The 24493-nt window shown below is 29.9% G+C and overlaps 2 protein-coding genes across 2 annotated transcripts in view; one reads left to right on the top strand and one right to left on the bottom strand.

Annotated features, from left to right (window-relative positions):
* aph-1 (gamma-secretase subunit Aph-1) overlaps positions 1–19981 on the bottom strand; it is a 37775-nt gene extending 17794 nt beyond the window's left edge. Inside the window, exons 1-3 of the mRNA XM_067287658.1 lie at positions 19756–19981; positions 4766–4909; positions 3372–3457 (exon numbers count right to left, since the gene is read on the bottom strand). Coding sequence (XP_067143759.1) covers positions 3372–3457; positions 4766–4909; positions 19756–19868 — 343 coding nt within the window. The 5' untranslated portion in view covers positions 19869–19981. The remainder of the gene's footprint in view (positions 1–3371; positions 3458–4765; positions 4910–19755) is intronic.
* A 1050-nt stretch (positions 19982–21031) lies between these two features.
* Positions 21032–23023, top strand: LOC136989460 (uncharacterized). The gene has a single exon (XM_067287613.1). The coding sequence runs from the start codon at positions 21032–21034 to the stop codon at positions 23021–23023; it is 1992 nt and encodes a 663-aa protein (XP_067143714.1).
* The last annotated feature ends 1470 nt before the right edge of the window (positions 23024–24493 follow it).

Below are 24493 nucleotides of genomic sequence, written 5' to 3'. Positions count from 1 at the left end.
ATTGACAAATAAGATTATTCATACTATAATTCTAAAATTTTAAGTTGATTTTGATGTCTCACTTAAGAATCTAATAATTTCCAGTTTATGTTTTGTTAAAAGCTAATAAACAATGTTTAAAAGTTTACACATCTAAGCATATGTATAAATTCTTGATCAAAATAATAATAAAATTTTGATTGTTTTTACAGGATGGACAAAAGTCAGTCAATCATATTTTATTTTTTGTTTCACATATAATGTAAATACAAATCATAAACTGAGTTGGTTAAAGAGGTGTACTTTTGGCCAGATGTCCTTGGTTAAGGTGTCAACCTAATGCTCTGGGGACACAGGATCAAATTAGTACAGGTTGGAAAACTGCAGGTAAGTTTTCATGGGCACTCTATCCTAGATATGTCAGGCCCTGTCATTCACACTCAGCCACTCTATTGTTGGCCTAGCCAAACCCTTCATAAGCTTGATCAAAAGGTCCCTTAGTGTCCACAATGCAAAAAGTTTTAAAAAAGTGATAATTTGTGTAATGTCATTGACTAAACAGGATCTCATCTTAAACAATTTTTGTACAGTTTGTTGAGTAGTAAAGTATACATATAGTAAACAATAACCTGATACATTCAATTTAATTTAATTCAATCCAATTCTAATTATTAATTTTATCAAGATATGGTGACTTAACTGTCTATTTCTAGCTGAATTGATTTGTTATCTAATTAGTTATTAACCTCAATACAGCCTGATTAATAATCTTGTTGATCATTTGGGTAGCAGTAAAGTGTTTGAATAAAATAGCAATTTAGTCTTTATAATAGTTAAGTAGCTTTTGGGTCACCCAGGGTGGTTCAAATCATAGCTTAAATATGCTACTTTGCACTCTGTGATGATTTTTGATATATATCACAGATGATCAGATTTCCATGGTTGCTACTGTAACAGATGTAAAAAAATGCTAGAAATTTAACGCTACTATATTGTAAGCAAATAGGAAACAAAGTGATTAGCATTTAACATTTAAAGCATTGGTGAAAACTAAAAGCAATAACAATTGTTTTTAGTTTTTACCATTATTACCAGTGCAAATTATCATCCACAAGACTAACAGAAGTTTTTTAAGCTCTCTTTTCAGATTAAAAACATCTATTTACCTGAAGATATAACTTGTAACTGTCACCAAAATTCTGAATACGATAAGTAAAAGTTTTATGAAGTTTATAATTTGCTACTTCTGATAGTATTAGATAATTAATAACAATAAGTGGATTCTACTGTATAAAAACTGTTTTGGAATAAACTGCTAAACTGCAATCAAAAGAATTCAGAACAATGAACAGATACTCAAAAAAAAACAGGATACTGATCTTATATGTCAGATCCAGTTAAAATAGTGAGAAGTGTAATTTACTTATTACTTCTTACTTTATCCTCAAGTTATATAATAATAATACTATGAAGTGAAATAATGTACCTTAAATCTAAACAAGTTCAGCAAGAAATGACTGACTGTAAACAGAAATATACTTAACAGGGTGGCCAAACCTTGTCACAATATGAGCGATACATTGCCTATCAGAAATACATGAGAGTCACATCCTTTATTTATAAGCTAGAATACTATAGTTACCTGTTAGTAGATATTGTTACTTCACTGACACTTTATGACTAAGTAAACGATCATTTAACTCTTTTGGATTTACAAATGTTACCCTAAGCTTCCAGTTGTCTGCTCAAGGTTAAGCTGCCAGTTACACTTATAATCCCTGTATAAATTACACTGCTTAATAGTTAGTGTAAAGAAATTAACACTATGTTGATAAAACACCTTTACTTTACATTAAGGACTAGGGTTTCTCACCATGCTCACATTTTATCAAGATGACTCTAGAGCAGGGGTGGCCAACTTTTGTGTACATAAGATCTACTTTTTATCTTAAAAATGTGTCACGATCGACTTGTTGTCATAGGCATAGTCTAAGTGGAGAGGGGGAGGTGTGTAATACATACTATGTTTATACACTGTATTTCAGTACGAGGTGCACTCCCGCGAGCTATGGATAGATAAGCAAAATATATTCAAAACTATTTTTCTATTTTTTAAACCACTTATTAAGTTTTCGAGATATAAGGCTCATAAAAAAATAAATTTCCAGACCCAACTTTTGATATTTGCAGCTACTAGTTCATTCCGTACAGGCGGTACCTAAAAAAATCTTTCAAGATAGATTTTTAGTAACTTACAATATAATTTAATTTTTTTTATAAATTGTAATGTATAAGTTGTGGTACTATTTGTTCGTAAATATGAAAAAGTACAGTATGGCTGATAATTTGATTGAAGATTATCATGGAAGAATGATATAAGATTTTTAGATTTATTCTTTGTTAATCTATCGATCGTGGGAGTGCATGTCATACTGAAACACTCTGTATATCTACCTACGTAAAAAACAACATAATTATTTAACGGGCCAAAAGACTCACATTTAGGGGAAATAAAACAACATGAGTAATTATTAACAATATTAATTCGAATTAGCTACAGATAAAGACAGATTTGGAATCTATTTTACTGTATTACCTTAATAATAAAGGGAGAAATAGTAATAATATTGTTAATACATGTACTAAAGAAAAGAAGCTACCGTATGACAGTACCAAATATTCAAGCTAAATGGCTGTGTTTTTCTATGAGTCGAGTCATAACTGCATGCATATTGTTGCGTTTGCTTGTTACGTTCAGGCGTTGCGTTCAGTTACAAGTGTAACACATAAAGTAAAGACATCGCGAGTGGTCGACCAAAATTGGCTTTGTGATCGACCGGTCGATCGCGATCGACTTGTTGGCCACCCCTGCTCTAGAGGATGGAACTGTATAGTAGAAGTGATGGCAGACACATCTTACACCATTTATTGGTCTGAAGTGCATGTAGTGTAACAAAATATGCTTACATCCAAACTACTTTGAAATGATCATTTCATAGTAGTTTGAGAGCAAAGGAAAACAGTCCAAACTCCAACTCTGGTCCACCACTGTGAGGGATGAAGGTAAATAAAGAAGTCATTCCATTGATCTTTCTCTCAGAGATGGTCGGCTCAAGGTGCTGTCAGGTCTTATCATGGGAGATATGACTAGGTAGAGACTCTTACTCAGTCACTTTTGTAAGAAAAGACCTAGTTCCTCACCTGCACTGTTAAGTGTGGTCTGGACCTCACATCAGTAAACATTTAAGAATATTATATATGTGTAAATAGTATATACCAAGTTTATAAAAAGAAATTGTACATATGTGGGGCTACCGTGAATATATAATCGTAAATGGAACTAAATACTCAATAAAAAAAATAATACTTTAAAGAATTATTATAATATTTACCGTAAGCTAAAGTATTCCTATTACTAGAAACTGCCGTTCCATCAACTCCTACTTCTTCAACTTTTTTTAATCCAACTTCAGCTTTCCTGGAAAAGTTGTTTAAAAAAATTACTTTACTCTTCAACAAATTGAAGCATGCAAAAATTATAATTATTTGTATATTTAATTAAATTTGTAAATTTTTAATTCTACTATTATAATTTGTTTGATTACAGTAATAGAGAGTAAAATAGTGTATTTAAAGTTCATATATACAGTTTGGTGAACAAATTTCTCCTTTTTTTTTATCATAAAAAGTATTTCTACTACTTAATAAATATATAGCAGAAATTTTGTACTGTATACTCCTGAATCATTTTATTTTAACAATGAAACAACAAATTTTAATTTCAAAAAGCATTTATCAGTTTTACTTTTTAAGGATATATAAATTTGTAATTTATTTGCAAATATCTTTATATTAACTAATTCTATTTAATATGCAAATAAATTACAGATTTATATGTCCTTAAAAAATGAAACTGATAAATGATTTTTGGAATATAAAACCCTTTGTTTAGAATAAAATTAATAATATAAAGATAAAAATATATCAAGTCAGCTAGCAAATATATATAGATATGCATTACAGACTAATTATAAATTATTTTTGTTTTGTTTATATATACACAGCATGTTAAAGTAATTTGAATTTCAGAAATATTAAAATAATATATTTGATGAAAAGAAATAATGAATATTTTAAAAAATTTGCCGGGACGAATTTACTTTTAGAAAAAATACATTTCTTAAGACTATGCATACTAGATGAGTCAATTTCATTCTCTCTCTTCACATGCTGTGGAAGCGATAACAATTCCTCCACAGCATGTGAAGGGACAGAACGAAATTTGCTTATCCATTTTTGTATGAGCTATAATATATACATCATATATTGAAAGATATTAATGTTAGTGTCTTGATGAAATGGTATGGCCTTATTATATGCTTATGCACCATAAACTGTATCCAAATTTCAGTTCTAACCTACTGAAAGTTTGGAGGTTGCTTATATGATAGGTCTAAACTAAAATTTTGAGTTAAATTATAAGTTTATTTTTTGCTCTTTCTTCCTTTAAATGCCTATCACAGGTTCAGCCAAACTTATAATGAAATAGCCAAATAATAAGAAATTAGGCCTGACATATCCACCCAATCACCCATAAAAAGTTCAAAGCCTGTCAAAATGGCAGACATATGACTTCACTACTTTGATCATCTGGTCATGACTTACAAGATTTCATAGAAGTTCCAATAACGTATTTTTATCTTATTACTTAGTTACTAAGTTTTAAATTCATTAAAAAATAAATAAAAACTGATCGTAACTTATTCAAAATTGTTATAAACCTTACCTCAACAATTTATAAAAACAGAAACGAAACGTCTCTTGAAACAGGACTGAGAACACTACACCAAATGCTAATTGCTTCCTTAAGGGATAGACAATATACCACAAAAGAGATGATAATAGTAAAGAAAGTAACCAAAAAAATGCCCTGGAAGAAATCAAAAATATCCATTTTAATTAAAAGTTTTTAAATTAATTTATTTATTAATAAAATAAACAAACATAATATAAACTAAAAAAAAATAAATATTTTACTTTTTCTAGTTTATACTTTTTAATGATTATAGTCAAGCCTCTGAAAAATAGCCACTGATAGGAACATTAAAAAATTTGTTATTTGGTAGGTTGTATGCATTTTTGTTCATCATTCCTAAAAAAAAATGGCTGTCATTTAGAGGTGGCCATTATTGGAGGTTCGACTATAAATAAATAAATTTTTATATTAAATTCTATAAGTGGCAAAATTCTTTCCAATTTCAAATTAACTATTAATATATTCCAATTTAATAAAAATTACAAGTATTTAAACAGTCAAAACTTTATAATGCCAGATTATTAGGAGATCTTAGCTAACTATTAATTATCAATACAAAACTTTTTACTTTAAATTATTAAATTTAATTGAAAAATTAATGTAATTATTGAGAGTAGTAAAAGATAGCAATTAGACTCATTTTTCTATCAAATTACTTTGTAATGATAATTAGTAATTAGCCAAAATACAGCTAAAATAATCTATGTTTAGTAAATTGGCCATTAGGAATTCCAAACTTAAGACAATTGTAGATTTCCCCCTGTAGAGTGATGTCTGCGGGGATAGACAAAAACAAAAAAAAAAAGGGACAAGTCGGCTTAACAAATATTCGGCATTTAGTACTGTTTTAATACAATATCGATAATAACATACGCTCACCTTCCTCGGATTATCGGGGAAGTTCACGACAAAATAAAGGAAACAAAAAATGGGGTAACGGATAGCGCGTAACAAAGAGAAAAGGGGAACTTACGAACTAAAATAACTCGCGACAATTTTACACCGCGTACAGGAAACAAATAAAGACACTAATCTGTTTGGATGAATCCTCTACCAGTCGTTGGTCTCTTGACTATGTTTCTTCTCCACTGTTACGTTGTAATTGGTCGGATGCAAACGGATTTCTTTTCGACTTCGTCTTCTTTCCTCTCTCCTACTTCTCTCACTTGGCGCCTCGGTCTCCTGTCTACACGTGACTAACACACCGCAACCAACAGCCAAAAAGTGCTGTTACACGTGGGTCCTGACCTTTTATACAGTCTCGGCCGGATATCCTCCTCACGCGACCTCTACTGGCCAATCTGGCTGCCAACGTGGGGTAAATAGGAAAGATGACACCACGAGCAAAAACGAGGGGGTGAGGGGAAAAACCAAACAACAAAAAAAATAGTCGCGAAGCACTACACAATGCTTGCTTAAGTACTTGATTAAGCACTTGCTTTAAGAATTCCCATTTTATAAAAATAACCTTAATCCTTCATATTTATCCATCCCTTATAAAGCAATTTACCTTGTTCAAATTTATTTTTAAAAAAAATCTCTTTTCACCTGGAATATATATACATATATAATCCAACATCCAAATACATCTCTTATCATACCCGACATGAGATTGGCCAGGCATGAACAGAAATAGCAGGGGTGAGAGTCAATGCCTGACGTAACAAAATCGACCCAAACACACACAAAAATTTCCGAGCCAACTTGAGGATCTGGCCTTAACTACTTTTGATAATATCAAAGTTTTGGTATCCAACTGCAATGGGAGGCTTACGTGCATATTCAAAGTTACCACGAATAAATATATTGTATGTTAAGCTATAACATGGTATTTGATTTAATGTTATGCTTCTTGACCCACTATTATTAATTATATAATACAGTAGAGTGTCGTTTATCCAAAACCCGATCAACCGAAATGTCGGTTAAACGAAAGTATTCCAGTCGTACTGTGTCGTGCTAAATCAAACGTTTTTGATACTAGATTAACTTCCAAAATATAATTTTTTTTGTTTTTATATTTTTCAATACATTTATTTTGTTTGTACAAAATAAAGAAATAATTTTTAACTAGCCAGGATTAGCCAGGATTATTATTTTTAAAAATTTATATTAGGCTTAACATCGACAAAAATTCAATGCGAAGCGAAACACAACGGAGAAAATTTTCAACATGGAATAGGTTAATATATTTTTTTGTACATAATCGGTTATCCAAAAAATACATTATCCGAACAACTCCAGTCCCCAACTGATTTGGATAAATGACGCTCTACTGTAATAATGATCTCTGTAAGGTTTGTGCCTATATAGCTATAGATTAAATGGCAGAAAAATTAAATTTTTTATATTTTGGGTAATCAAATAGTTAATTGGAAGGTTATTTACAAGATATATGGATTTATAATTATGAATTATATGCTTGTAATTTAGTGATTGTAATGGCTGAAGAGGAGACAGCTTGTCTGTTCAAAATGCATACTGTGGTTACAAATAAATATTTAATGTTTCATCAAACTCTGAATGAGTTCTTAATAGTGTGTGAGAAGTCGTAAAAAGACCTTATTATAGTGCTCAAATTATCAATTAATAAATGGTATTTGATGTTTGAATATGCAACATAATCTTCCTGTTGTGAGTGGATACTGAAAGTATTAAACTTAGACTCCCTGGATTCAAATCTAGATTGCAGAGTGGATGACTTTTACTACCTTGGTCAAATCTTTGAAAAAGAAATGACAAGAAGGTTTCTATAAGCTGTTATTTCAACAGTTTAATTCATTTATTTTTATAATTATTTTTGATCTGATGATAAAATTCATATTCAAAAAACAACATTTCTAATAGTCTTTCTAATTTCCACAATATTAATGTGGTATGAAGAAAATCGAAGTCAAAATTTCCTTTTCCCCATTTATACAGTGTATTCAATAGCTCAACTTGGAGATGTGTGTGTGTGTGTGTGTGTGTGTGTGTGTGTATGTAAATTATTATTTTGACAAGAACAACTTGATGAGTCAACACAAAATTTTCCATCACTCACATCTAGCAGGATCAAATTCATATGTGAAGAAGGTAACTATGTACTTTATCATTAGTTTAAACTGCAAAATTTAAATAAAATATGTAATTTCAGAATCTACTGTATCCAATTTTATATTCTATATTTTTGCTCATTTAATTAACTTGATTAATTTGTTCCTATAAATCATTGTCTGACATCATTTGCTCTGACAATATTTTCCGTTTATAATTTTGGAAAATACAAATCAGTTAGAAAGGTTATTTGCAAAACATTACCCAAGACTTAACTTTTTTAATGGTTAATTAATTAAATTTTGTTACTAATAGTTGAAACATGCTTACTTTTTATATAAAATTATCATTATCATAATTAACTTTCATATGCAATTAGTAAGTAATCTGATATATTTTGCCTAATTATCAGTGTTTGATTTTAATAGTAAGTAATAAATACAATTAATTGGTTACTTGATGTAAGCATTCTGGTTATTAAATTCACTATTTAATGTAAGTACAATATCATTATTAGAATTGTGATTTATATAATAATGTAATAATAAAAATAGTAATTTAAATGATATCTTTTATAGTGTAAAATATATAATATTAAACAGAAAAATAATTTCAAAAAAAATAGTACATATTGAATTATATTTATCAAATATAATCCAATAGACTGTACAGGGTGGTTCAAAAGTTAGTTAATCAATTATATAAAGTAAATCTCTGAACAACAGCTACTGTTGAAAACAAAGAATGTTTGTTGTTTGGAGGTTATTTTCCATACATTTCAAAAAGAAACATTCCTGGAAAAAAAAAAAAAGCTATTATTTAGAGGTGGCCATTATTAGAGATTCATCTGTGTATATATATATATATATATATATATATATACACACAAACATACACACACACACAAACATACATACACACACAGTTGAACCCCTAAGTTATATATCTAATATGTGTATATTTATACAGGGCATATACTAAAGTCCCTCTACACTGACTTCTGTGAGCAATGTACAAAATACAATACATGCAGCATGAAGACATGGGAATCAAGAAATACATGGAAAATGAATAAAAACACATGAATTTTACAAACAAAATAAACATTTTAATGTCTGTGCTCACCATGCTCATTAGCATCTCTTACACGCTAATCATTTATGCAGGATGTCTTTTCGTACTAAATCAGTTATGCTCTACAACTTCAAAACTGATTTTTTCACATAAATGAAAATGATGCACTTATCGATTTCAAGATCATTTTCAAGATAAAAACACTAATTTCCAAATTTTACCATTATAGCACTTTAACTATGTATTATGTTCATAACTGTAGCTATCTGCATTCATCAGTTACTTGGGTGTAAAAAAACTTTACTAAGCATCCTGTATATATCAGGTCAGTCCATAATTCCATGCACATTTTGTTCACTAAAGTTTAGACATATTTTGATGCAAATAAATTCTGATCAAAGTTCAAACTGATCTGAAATACAGTTGAATAATTCCTAAGTTTAGTAGTATTGTGTGTTTTTAACATGTTATTATTTAATCCATTGTAATGAAGATTGTGAATGAATACAAAACATATTTTATATTTTTTGTTTTTAAGTGGTAAAAATGCTACAAGTGCAGCAAAGGAAATTAGCACAGTGCATAATGTTATTAGTGTCAGGGCTGCCCAAGGTTTGAAAGTTTAAGAAGAATGATTTTAGTTTGGAGGATAAAACTCATTCAGGAAGATCAGCGGACTTTGATAATGTTGCTCTCTCAGGATTAGTAGCAGCAGAACCAAATGTAATTGTTGATAGAACTTGCAGACTGTTCAAATTCATCCACTAACACTTAAAAGAAATTGGAAAAATGTCAAAGCTAGAAAAATGAGTGCTGCATGAATTATTGCTGGCTAATCAGTAGCTGCAAATAAACATATACATTTCTCTAATTTTGGATGTTGTTTTGAAACCCTTCTTTGATCCTCTTGTTATCAGAGATGAGAAGAGAATCATTTATGATAATGCATTAAGAAAAAGACAATGAATAGGCTGAGATCAACAGCCAAAAAGATTCTTTTGTCTGTTTGGTGGGACATGTTTGATGTAATTTACTTTGAGCTATTAGAAGCAAACCAAACAATTACAGCTGCAATATATTGCGAACATTTACATGAAAAATTACAACAAAAAACAGTCATCCAATAATCAATAGAATGTTTTATTGCAACATGACAACACCAAACTGCACACTACAAAACCAATTCTCAACAAAGTGCAATTGGTGTAACATTACAATCAACTGGTGAGGTAAATTTTACCTCACCAACCATATTCACCAGACTTGGCACCAAGTGGTTATCATTTATTTCAGGTCTTGAAGAACTTTTTTAAAAAAAATAAAAAGATTTAAACAAAAATAGTGTTGAAAGTACAGTTACAGAATATTTTGATCCTAAACTGAAAACTTTTTATGAAAGTAGAATTAAAAAATTACTTTCAAGATGACAAGATGTAGTAAAAAGTGATGACATTTTGGATTCAAATTAATTTTATTATGAAGTTTTTATTTTAACTACAAATGCACACAAATTTATGGACTGACCTGATATAAACTGACTTTTGGGCCAGTTGTAAATTATGTTATTTCTATCAGAAAATAATTTTAAATTATATGAATACTTTGCCTAATAATTTCTCATACAAAATATAGAGGATCGCTATACAATTCAGAGTCAAAATATTTATTATAACACTAAATAACTTACTTTTGGTGACAAAACTTTAATAAATCATCAATTGAATGCTTTCGACCTTATCCAAGGTCTACTTCAGGTTAATAGAACAATTCAAAAATTGAAATGCTAGGAATAGAATTTTTTGAACATTAAATTTAAAATATTTCAAACATATAAAAACAAAGACTTAACGGTTGTAAATACACGAGTTCACCATATACACATAACGCAACTCCTGCAATAATTATTATTTGAGGGTGCAGTATGCCAGTAAATAATAATAAGTACACAGTAGTTGCATTATATGTATATGGTGAATTCGTGTATTTACAACCGTTAAGTCTTTGTGTTTATATGTTCGAAATATTTTAAATTTAATGTTCAAAAACGTTCTATTCCTAGCATTTCAATTTTTGAATTGTTCTATTAACCTGAAGTAGACCTTGGATAAGGTCGAAAGTGTTCATTTGACGATTTATTAAAGTTTTGTCACCGGAAGTAAAAAGTTATTTAGTGTTATCATTAGTACCAGTGATTAGGTTAGAAGATATCTTTAAAATATTTTTCATTAAACATTTTTTACCTTACACACTCATCATCAGATCTGTGTGAAAGGTTTCAATTTGTGTCAAAACTCTTTTGATCTGACAATGAGTAAGATTATGAAATGTGAAAGGTCTCAAAAAATGTATAATCAAAAATAAATGATCAATTCTAAATTACTTATATTGTCTAAAACATAAATTTTAGTTACTTTTAAAAATTAATTTTTCATTTTTTTTCTTAAGAAATATGTATTTAATATAAAGTGTTCATTAATACATCACTTAAATGAATATATATACACCTCAAGAATATACTCAAAGAATACATTCTTTATGAATAACTTATTAAGTAAACTCCCCATAAGCCAGCTAATGGTGATCTTCTTTGGAACCATATTATATTTAAAAAAAAGTGAAGTGTAGTACAAAACTTTCCTTAATTAATTAATGAGCCAAGTTAAAACAAAATATATTAACCAAGGACTACCCATATGTCAATTATTTAAATTAGAAACTGGTCATTATGTTATTCAGAAAGAAAACCAAAATAGCTTTCAAAAATATGTTTTCTCGTGTAACCAGGGCTGTCAAGAGAGAGGAACTGGGGTTTTTCCCAAGGTCCAGGAAAAACTTAAGAGCATATAACAATTCCTATCCCTAAAAATGAATGTTAACTTTACTAACAAAAAATAAAATTAATAAAACTATTTTTATTAATAAACAAACACCTATATATGGCAAATGGTGGCCACTCTACCCCGGGCCTCTTAAAAGTTCTTGATGGTCAAGTGCAACTACTTGAAATCTATTATTACACACCACAATTTAATATCAAGACTAAATACTGGTAAGAATACCACAATTTAATAATATGGCAATGATGCTTTTCATCATCACTTTAAATTTGTATCAAATAGCAAACTTAAATTCATTCCATCTCTTTTCATCTTAGAATATTTTATTAAATATTTATATATTTATTTAGTCATCCATTCACTATCAAACTTCTAATAACTTCCAAACTTCAGCTGATAAGCTATCTATGTACTTTTTTTCTTGTACTGTCTTGCTTGGTCCATTATTATATCTAGCCATGAAGTTATCATCAACATTACATCTAACACATTTCTATTTTTGGTAATGACCAACAATTTAAAAATAATTATCCTACTTTCAATAAATGCTAGATATAAATACCATTATTTCATTTATTAAACAATAATAATATTGAAAGTAAAGTAATTAAGATTATTAAACTTAATTATTTATTAAAGAATATTGTTTTATATTTTCACTAATGAAAGCATTATTTGTTGATTACTTATCTTCAGGTAAAACCTGAAGATAAGTAATCAACAAATAAATTAAACAAATATTATAAATAAAAGAAATTTCTAATTATTATGCCTTTGTGTCCTTTTTTAACTTAAATTTAAAATTTATTTTGTATACTAGTACTTTCTATATATTAACAGGACTTATTATACTGGAAAATATGGATGCAGATATTTAGTCTTACAGATCAAAAATAATGTTCTTTATTTAGTTCACCTGAACACATACAACTTTAGACAAGTCCGAAACACAAGTTTAAAGTGTATGTGTTCAGGTGAACTAAATAAAGAACATTATTTTTGATCTGTAAGACTAAATATCTGCATCCATATTTTCCAGTATAATAAGTCCTGTTAATATATAGAAAGTAGTAGTATACAAAATAAATTTTAAATTTAAAAGAAATTACTATCTTACAATTCACACTGAAAATTTTGTGTAAACCGATTTAATTTATTACCATTATAAAATGCAGACTTATCAGAATTTGGGTGCAAAGACAATTTGTGACAAATTGAATGAAATTTAAGCAGACTTTTGTTACTTATATCTATATAAACAATCCATAAACCAGATTTTCAAATAACACCAAACAATCTGCTTTATTATAGGGCTATAATAAGGCTAACTTAATAATTAGGCATAAAGTAATTTGACTACAGGTAGGCAGTTAGATCATCATCTTGTGATAATTTTAATAATTATAATAAATTAATTTTTCTTCTTCCAAAAATTGAAAATTAAAAATTAATTTATTATTATTATTAAAATTATCACAAGAAGACAACCTATCTGCCTACCTCTAGTCATATTACTTTACTTCTAATTATTAAACGAACCTTATTATAGCTTGATAAAACAGCAGGTCATTTAATCCAGTGTTTCTCAAACTTTTTGGTCTGCGACCTCCCTTTTGCACTTAAAAATTTCAAAGGACCCCCGAAGAATGACTGTGTGTAGGAAAACATCCTAAAGGGAGGGGGTTAAATACCCTCTCATGGTCACTCCAGTGCTGCCAGCTAAAAACACATACCAACTAAAATAATATTAGAGTAGCCCAAGACATAGCCAAATATTGCAGCACCACAGCACTAGTGGAAATTTAAATTTCGGTTTGAAAAGATTTCGGTTGATCGGTTTTCGGATAATCGATGCTCTACTGTATTTCTAACTCAACTTGCCCAGACACAATGCTGCTAGCGACACCGTTCCAAATGACAATCAGAAATTAAATCTATTACACGCCTTTAAAGTATCCAGCATACTATTAAATTTTCATAAGAACGTTTTCGATCACTTTTAGAGATCTTCTTCAGTTACCCATTAAAAAGAACGAACAAAATTCAAATTTTGTTCATTCTTTTTAATGGGTAACTGAAGAAGATCTCTAAAAGTGATCGAAAACGTTCTTATGAAAATTTAATAGTATGCTGGATACTTTAAAGGCGTGTAATAGATTTAATTTCTGATTTGTTTGTTCCAGTAAGCATTTATTATTATCCAAATGACAATGTTGTTCTATCATATAAACTATGATAGAAGTTTAGGCTGAGAGTGCTTTGTGCACTATTGGGAAATCCAATAGTGCACAATTTATGAATATTAGGCTCGTATTAAAATATTTATATTGTTTTTATTATTTATATGTGCAATTTATTTAAGTAAAAATTATTTTATATATTTTTTATTTCTATTATTTCTAAACATGAATCCATACTAAATTTATAAAATATTTGAAAAAAAATTGATCTGGCATCAATTTTTCAGTGACCCCCAAAATATTTTTCGCGACCCTCTTGGGGGTTGCGACCCCCACTTTGAGAATCACTGATTTAGCATTATTAATATTATACCAATAGATAATAATATATGCTCATTCATAGCTTTTATTAATCCAATGCTAGATGTAAGCTTTCCCAAGTTTACTTCATCCCTTATTTTCTACGTTGTGGTTTCATAATGTCACTGCCCACTAGTATGGCAAAGTTGCTAAAATTACTGAACAGTGTAGTTGGTTATAAGTCTGAGCCTGACTAATAATTAGTTGGCTGCATGCAGTTTTCCAGATTTTCTTCATGTGTTTTACATCTAAATAGGGTCAATTTCCCATAGAAAGTCCACCTGGAAGATACCTTCTGGTAGATCATCTTTATGTTGCATTAGTTCATTTCATCAAACCAATATAATCTCACCTTTCGCAGAAATTTATGTCCATGTCCATAAATATATAAACATATACAGTATAATATATAAAATATAAACATCCAATAATCCAGTTTTTATTTAATGCCAAACGATTGCCTGATTTGCCTGATTATATCGGGCAATAATAATGGTACTAATTATTAATTAAAAGTCCTTTGGACTAGAGATACCGTATTTTACAGACGGTAAGATGCACTTTTTTCTTCGAAAAATTGCCTCCAAAATTCAGGTGTGTCTTATAGGTAAATTTTTAAAAAATTGTTTAAAAATTAAGGTGCATCTTATAGTCCATAGCGTCCTATAGTCCGTAAAATATGGTAGGTGTTAAGTGTCGTCTCTTGATAAATTTAATGATTTAGGTTCTGGAAAAAAAAAGAACCAACCCAAGACATGACTTCAGACAACTCCAATTCCTATTATATAAAATATCTAACATTTTTGGACTCAAAGAATGACAACACCTGGAAGATACTTTTAATATATAATAATAATTTCTTTATATATATATAATAAAGAAATTATTATACATCATACATATATATGATGCATTAATACATAAGAAATTATTAAATATATATATATAATAATTTCTTATGTATTAATGCATCATTATATAGTATTTTCTTTAAATAATTATTATTTATTCAAATCTATTAAAAGATAGTTAAGAGGAGATTCAACCTTTGTATTTTGTGTGTAAGTTTGAGCAAATTTCTGGAATACACGATTTACAGTAATATCCTTTAATCTGTTTCAGTTTCTCCAAACAATCTTGGTTGTTATTACAGTGAGTATATGCTCTCTTTATTAACATTCTAAACACCGCACATTTGTATCTAATGGTGTCAATGGAACAGAAAGGGATCAACCATGTTGAAATTCTGGTTCATATATACTTTGAATAAATATTATGGCCATCTCTGAAATGTACACTACATTTAAGTCTAAGAAGCATGCTGTAATATTGTTGCATTGGTCTAACAAATCTATTAGAATTATATATAATTCTTTTTATTATAGATAACTTTTTGTATTTTCACAAACAACCCTTCAACAAAAGAAACCCTTTGTATTATAATATGAGGGTAATCCCAAAAGTAAGGTCTCCTATTTCTTTTAAATACAGTAGAGCATCGATTATCCAACCCCCGATTAACCGACCGTGTTCTAGTCGGCAAATTCAAATGTCCGCTAGTGATGTGGCACTACAATATTTGGTTATGTCTTGGCTACTTTAATATTATTTTTGTTAAATTTTTGCATGTTTTAGCTGGCAGCACTGGCTCAACCATGAAAGGGAGGCTAGTATTTAAACCAGGCCTAATACACTACACTAATAATGTATTTTTTCATACTTTTCGGTTATCCGACTTTTCAGTTATCCGACCAACCCCAGTCCCCAATTGAGTCGGATAATCGATGCTCTACTGTATAAAGAAACTTTTAGTTTCAATAATGTTCATATCATTTTAAAGCTTGAACATTTATCTATTTTTCTACATAATCACCATTTTGGTCGATGAATTTTTGTAGGCGCTGTGGCAATTTTTCTATGTCCATGTCATACCAGCTCGCTGCCATATCACGGGACCCATCTTGCACACACTTTTCAATATTGCAGCTTTTCCATTAAAATCCTATGAATAATGCTTCAAGAAACCCTAAGAACCAAAATGTAGAGATCATCCCAAGTGATTCGCGAATCTTCACGCATAGTTTGTTCAATCATCGCAATTGTCTCATCGGAAATTGACGGTCTCCCGTTTCTTTCTTTGTTGTGAATTTCAGTACTTTCAGCTGCAAATTTCCTACATCACATCAGGACATTTTTGACATCTATGCACAACTCGCCATACACTTCTGTCAATTGGTGATGAATTTCAATCGGTTTAACATGACATGGCAGCAAGCTGGTATGACACGAGCATATAAAAATTGCCACAGCGCCTACAAAAATGCATCGACTGAAATGTCAATTATGTAGAAAAATAGATAAATGTTCAAGCTTTAAAATGATATGAATATTATTGAAAATAAATGTTTCTTTGTATTTTTAAAAAAATAGGAGACCTTACTTTTGGGATTACCCTCATATTTATAAAAAGCATTAGCAACATCACAGGACTCAGTAGCAGACCTACACTAACAGTGGTGTATCCAGGATTTTAAGAATAAGAGTGCCGCTCAACACAGATTTCTTTCAAAAAAATATCTATAGACATTATACTATACCGTTTTGAAATTATAATATGTAAGAATTTTGTTATTTTACTTTTTACAATTCTTCATATTTAAAATATGAATGATGCTCTTGACCTGTTATATTTATTACTTAACACAAAATATTTCAAAAGCAATTTTGCAATTATTATGCTATTTACAAGTATAGATTACATTCAATATTGGGTAATAAATGGCTTGATTTATCTATTCAAATGTAATTAAAATGCAATTAATAATTATATAAAATATTGTTCCTGAATCATTTGTATCAATTTCATAATGGTTTTCATCCAAATAAGAAAATGAAAATTAATACTCAGATAATACATAATACAGTTTTTTAATTTTCCCTATAGCTGTGGAAAAGGATGAGACAAATTCAATTATGTCAATTGCTAAAATATTGCTCATATAATTATAGTAAACCCTTGATTTAACAGACAAAAAATTTCTGTCTGATAGGAAAGATTTAAAACTTTTTTTATTCATGAATAGAACATGCTAAAAGGTTGAATTAAAGAATGAAAGAATATAACTCAAATGAATTACTCAAATGTACATTATATTATTATTTTATTCATACTTATACAAGTTATACATCATAATAATTATGACACAGCTGAAGAATTAAGCAAACAAAAGAAGCAGTACATCTTTTATGTGATATATTTTGATCTTTAAAAAAGGCCAAAAACATTTGTAATTAAACTGTTTATGCTGCAAACAAAGCTTTTTGTGTAAATTTTTGAATATCTGATACAATATTTCCCAATAAATGTTATAACACATGATTAAAATTCGAGCATGATTTCAACAAATTCGAAGTGATTCAAATGGCAGTTCCAACAAAATTTGTATTGCCTGAGGAAGAACCGATGTTTGTGGTTCGAAAACATTTATATACACCTATTTTTTGAGTTACGAGTTTGATAAAGAGGGATTACACACCGGTAACAGGTTAAGAAGTAGTTATTGATGATTAAAAACTTTTGCTGTAATTAAGTTAATTATATCAAAATTTGGATCCAACAGAAATTATTTTCCTTATTAAGTAATAATTTATTTGTATAATACAGCTTCATTCATAAAACAGTTTTAGAATACATAAATAAAATACGACATTTTAAAATAAAGATAAAAAAGCAATTACTAGTTAATTCAATGAATAAGTCCAATCATATTCAAGGAAATTGTATGTTTATTTTCATAACATTTTTGAAACGAATTTCTACCTATCATCAGCAGTATGCCATACAGATATTTTGTTACCAAATGTTAGAACACCTATTAAATATTTTTCCTTGTATGCTAAATAATTATTCATTTACAATCAATTAGTTTAAAATTTAAAATCTGTAGAAAATATAAATTTGCATGTTTAATAATTTAACATTCAATAAAATTCACAAATATTGCTAGAAAATTTTTAAAATAATTATAAAATATTTTATAATTCATAAACTATCCTAAAAAAATAATAATGATATATAATTTTATCACTTCTGTTATTTCTAATGAATAATTGCATATTTCTATATATATATATATATATATATTTTCATTCTTTTATACATTAAAAAAAATCATATTTTTACTCTAAAATTTTATAGTTTCTCAACCAAAACTATAATATCTACCTTAAATTATTATATATAGCATAAAGCAAAGCATATGTAATGTCAAAATGAAAAAAAAATAATGTTTACATTCAGTAGTTAATAAAAATCTAGGTCAATTTCAAATAATGTTTCCCCTTTTACATTAGTGGAAATATCTTTATAAAAATAAAATATTATTTTTCATAAACAACTGCTAATTTTGAAAAACACATGTATTTTTTGGTGTTGATTTAGAATTTTGTATCAGCTTAGAAAAATTAGATGGAAAATTGGATGGAAAATATGCATGACTTTCAATCATTACAACAGAACCAATATTAAAAATTTTGTGAAAAGTGCAAAGGATACTTTAAATTTAATCAGGAAATTAAGAAAAAAAAACAAGAAAAAGGAAAACACAAAGAAAAGAAGTCACTGATGATCCTGGTCAGTGTACTGGTTCCACAAGGAGGCTGCTCAAATGGTATAATGAATAGTCATAAATGCTCAAAAGGAGGAAAAAATAAATAAATAATAAAAACATAAGCTAAATATAATAAAGTTCCATAAACATATTTTAAAGTTGTTTATAAATAGTTCCTACAAGAGTGCCAGTGCTAGACATACTGGCAACCGTTCCGGAAGCAGGGCACCAAAAATCAGTTTTACTCGGATGCCAAGCCAGCCCAGAAGGAAAGGAAGTGGACGAATGAGAGAGAACCTAAAAATACTAATTTACAAGTTAAACTAAAAAATATTCTTATCTTGTTATCTATTCTGATTCTAATCAATCTACAATATATCATTTAAATATTTAATAAAAAAAAATAATCTCTCATAGCTTTAAATACAGAACCGAATTTGACAGATCTGTCACTTGCGATGGAATGTATTACACTAATATATTCACAGATAAAATGACTTTAACACAACTACATATCATCTTTCTATGACTTTAAATTAAAGGATAACCTCAGAAATTATTACTATTATTTAATTCTTGTCATATGACACACTGAATTTTGATGAGTAAGCCAAATGTACAATGACTCATTCATAATCAACTACTGAACACGATTATGAATGAGTACACTGACTTGTCACAATTAACGTCACAAACAATATATACAAAAGAATTATAAGGCTTCACACTTATAAAATACAGAAATTAAGCTTATTTGTAGAATAATGTGTTAAATATATTCGATTGCAGTTTATTTATTCAGAAATTTCGAAGCCATCATTGGTTTACGAGCATAAAATATTGGACAGAAGCATTGTACTTACGACGATATCAATATGATGATACGTATCGGATCTTTAGCGATTGTTAAAATGAACATAGCAAAAGGTGGACCAAATGCTATAAAAGTACAACCAAAAAATTCCATAACCGTCATCTTTCCACCTTATTTTCTCTACAAAAAATCGAATAATTATCCCTTTAAAGGCATTAGATACCATTAAACGCACACACCACTTCTCGCTTCCGTTCTACATTTTTAAGTGTTGCCAACTGCGTCGCCGTCGTAAAGTAAATAAACGATGAAAATTTTAGTCAATTTTATTTACTAAAATATATTATTTAACCGGTAAATTAATTAATATTTTCAGTCGCTTTATTTTGATATATTTTTACGTCGTTAATAAAATTGAAAATTAAATAAATGAGTGGTGGCGTGTAGACCAGACGTCCTTCCAGCGGGAGGGTGAGGGTTTATAAGTTTTTTTTTTTTTTTTTTTTAACTCTTTTCGCCCTGTGGGCACTAAGAGGGCCTCTTTTAGTAGGCCCATTATAGGTTCGGCCAGGCCCACAATGGGGCGACCGGGTGGTGAGGGACGGGGCCCGACATATCCGAACGGACCACCCCCCGAAAAATTCCTGGGGATTATTCGACCCGTTCGGATTCGATCCCGGGTCCCCCAGAGCGGTAGGCTCCCACCTTTACCGCTCGGCCATCCGGCCGTCAAAGGGTTTATAAGTTCAAACCCGGAGCTAGTGTTGCCAATTTAGCGAAAAAGTCGCTAAATTTTGCGAGTTTTTTGCTTTAGTTAGGGCCTTTTTTGAAATTTAGCGATGGAGATTTTTCTAGAGATTTTTTTTTAGTAAATTTAGCTACATTTTAGAGATTTTTCACGAAATCAAAACATTTCATAAAACTATTAAAATTTAATAAATTTCTTCATTTGTATTATCTGTAATGTGCAATAATTATGTGCATGAGTCGGAAATCTTATTTTTAATAAGTCGCAACACTAATCAGAGCTCAAGTTCTCTTATCATGACCAAATATGGTAAACACTTGTAAAGAGGACGGAGCTTAATGGACATTATCGTCGCGAGTAGCAGTAGCAGGTCCAATCCTGATTCAAATAGTTTGTCAATTTTCTTAAAGTTTGATAGTGATCGTTGTTACATTCAAAGTTTGGGATTCCTTATAAGTTACCTATCCCACATCGTGAGTAACCAAGTGCTGTAATATAGTGTCATTTTGTGATAATATTATTTACTATTATTTATTGGTATTTCAATTTATTATTTATTACCCTGATATCAGTGAAAATGCCAAATGAAAGAAAATACACTCAAAAATTTCGAATAGAATGGCTACGTGACGATAGGTATAAAAACTGGTTGCGGGAAATAGAAGGAGAAAATACAAAGAGTCGCTGTAAATATTGTAACTGCATTTTGATAGCAAAAGTAAGTGATTTAGAAAAGCATAGGAAAACTCAAAAACATATAAAAGCCGAGCCATCGTTTAATATTCAGCGGAGTGCAAATATTCTTCCATTTATGAAAAGTTCAAATGTTCATAGAACAGAGGGAAATATGGCGCTTTTTGTAGCAGAAAGTTGTCCTATAAGTCATGTAGACAAACTAACTAAATTCTGTACAACAAATTTTTCAGATAGCAAAAGTTGTAATAATCTGACTCTTGGACGAACAAAATGTTCAGCCATAATTTCAAATGTTTTAGCACCACATTTTAAAGAAAATTTAATAGTTGATATAGGTGATAGCAACTATAGTTTACTAATTGACGAAAGTAATGACATTTCAATTTCCAAGCTTTTAGGTATTGTAATTAGATATTACTCTCAAAATAAAAAATGCATAACTACAACTTTTTTAGATTTAGTACCACTTAAAGAGTGCAATGCTCATGCAATTTGTGAAGCAATTAAATTTTCCTTGAGAAATAATGCCTTGGATTTGCATAAACTCGTTGCAATTAGAACAGATAACGCTTCTGTAATGATAGGAATCAATAATGGTATATATGCTAAACTCAAAGCCGAAGTACCTGCTTTGATTCTGGTACGTTGCCTCTGTCATTCATTACAATTAACTATTTCCCATGGTACAAAAGAAGGCCTTCCAAGAAATATAGAATTTCCTATTAAAGAAACATTTAATTGGTTTTCTCATTCTGCGATTAGACAATCCAAATACAAGGAACTCTATTCTTCGATGAATGATGGAAATGAACCATTGAAATTAGTACAAAGTAGTGAGACTCGGATGTCAATTCAGACCGCTATTGATAGAATTTTGAAACAATGGAATGATTTAAAGGCAAATTTTAATTTGGCTAGAACGAACGAAAGATGTTATACGGCAGAAATTTTGTTCTCAATGTTTGATGATCAAAGAAATTTCTTACTTCTTTTATTTCTTAAACCTGTACTTGATGAAGTTCAGAGATTAAATAAAATATTTGAATCTGAGAATAATGATCCTACGAAGTTGCTACAGGACTTGCTAAATTTAATAGAATCTTGTTGTTCTAAGATTGTTATTCCAGGAACAAAAATAACAAATGATGTAGTGATTGAAAACCATTTAGCACTCAATCCATATTTGGGTTATCAGTTTGAAACTGAAATAAACAATTCTGCACTGTTAGATGAAGAAAAGAAAAATATTCGTAGTCGCTGCATTGCCTTCCTTTTGTCTCTTATAAAACAACTTCGGCAAAGGTTACCTGACAATATATCAATGTTGAAAACCACGACATCACTAAGTATTGACCATTGTCTCAACCCAATTAAAAGTGGTATAATAAATCTTGCGAAAATGTTTTTCACTGATGATACAGTATTAATTCGCATTGACTTTCAATGGAGGAAAATCCATACAATCCAGTGGAAAGAAACTTCCAGCACGATAAACCTGTGGATGGAGGTAGCTCAATACCGATATGCTGCCAGAGAAAATCCCTTTCAAGACTTGGTCAATTTTGTTTTAAAAATTCTTTTATTACCTCACTCAAACGCAGAAGTAGAGCGTTTATTTAGCCAGATGAATATTGTTAAGATCAAACTGTGGAATAGATTGAATACTATTTCACTCAGTAGCATATTAACGATTAGATATGGTTTGAAAAGATTAGGGAAATGCAGCTATGATTATGAATTGCCAGCAAATGTCATTCGAAAAATAGGCACTTTAAAATCATATCAACATTTACAATTTGAAGCAGGACCATCTTTTGAACACAATGAAGAAATTGAAGAAGTAATGGAATTTAGCGACAAATGGAATTTTTGAATAAAGTTAAAAATAGATTAATTAAAAGTAGATTTTTATTTTTTGTTTAGCTATTTTTTAGAGAATTTTGAAAATTTTTTAGCTATTTTTAGACAGTTTTTTGTTTGCTTTTTGCTACTTTTATTTTTTTCAGTTGGCAACCTTACTCGGAGCAGATGGTAGAAGCGACAAAGACGTCGGTCTGTTGACTTTGTATGTACAAAGAGTAAAAAAAAAAGTCATCAAGTGCAAAATGCAAACTTTTCACGTTTCCTGTGTGTGCGGTTGTATTGAAAAATTTTTTGACACTTCTGGAGACTAAGGTTCGCGTCCGAGTCTCCAGAAGTGTCAAAAATTGTTCAAGGGTGATGTTCCGCACATGATCAGAGGCACATATTTCAGATTTAATATGTGAAGCAATTTCGGAAATCGCACATACAAATCCCTGTATGCTTGCTCAAAATTTATACGCGTTGCGCTTAATCGCTTATTAGAGTGTTTTTGATTCGTATATATGTGGTCATTATCTTTAAATGATAGCTAAAGATAGGTGTCGACTGGTATGCAGATTGAGCTAGAAGGTGCATATCTCTTGGAATAAGTGTTATCTGACCATAGGGCCTATGCGCCAGATCTGTGAATCGTGTTCGGAGCAAGGTCACCTCTCAAACACATCGATGAACCATCTTTCTTTGTAAAGCAGTTGCTATAGTAGTAAGAGCAATCGACAATCCGGCCACTATATGTAACGCAGACATGTGGGTGGGTATGCATATAATTGTTATGATGTGTTACAAAGAGACAGTAACGTTTCTACAAAAATGTTATGTAATGCTGGTATTTCAATCCTTGGATCACAGAATGATCTATTTTACTTTCTTTCCTTTGTTATATATAGCAGAATATGGCGATAGGTCAAAAATGTTCTCCCAAGATTTTTGCATTTTTAGACTCGACAGACCTTGAAATTTCGAGAAATGCAAAAAAGGGAATTTTTCTGTATATATGGATGTTTCAGTGTGTGTGCGTGTCTGTGGCACGATTTTCTTCGCCCTCCTTGAAGCTTAACTCTTTTTGTCCTATGGATACTAAGAAGGTCTCTTTTAGACAGACCATTATGGGTTTGGCCAGGGCCATAATGAGGCGACCGGGTGGTGAGGGACGGGGGCCGTCCTAGCGTTACGGGGTGGGATGATAGTTGAAAGTATAAAAATAGTGTTTCGTAATTTATGGACGATCTCCGACTACCAAATCCAGATCAAAACAGAAATTTTCTTGGATAGTGAGTGCATGAGAACTCACAAATGGATGGATACGTCAGACCCGTCTCTTACCATGACTGTTGGCTTAGCTAAACCCATGACTGGAAAGATCCTTTTAATGCTCACAAATCAAAGTTAAAAAAAATAAATTATAAATTAAAATCAGGACAAGTGTACAAGGAATATAATCCATCCTAAATTTTAAATTCTAAAAAAAAAATTTCTTGTT

The sequence above is a fragment of the Centruroides vittatus genome, unplaced genomic scaffold (genome assembly GCF_030686945.1).
Source record: "Centruroides vittatus isolate TY-2023 unplaced genomic scaffold, ASM3068694v2 scaffold_576, whole genome shotgun sequence".
Taxonomy (NCBI): domain Eukaryota; kingdom Metazoa; phylum Arthropoda; class Arachnida; order Scorpiones; family Buthidae; genus Centruroides; species Centruroides vittatus.
This window is presented reverse-complemented; position numbering and strand designations above follow the sequence as displayed.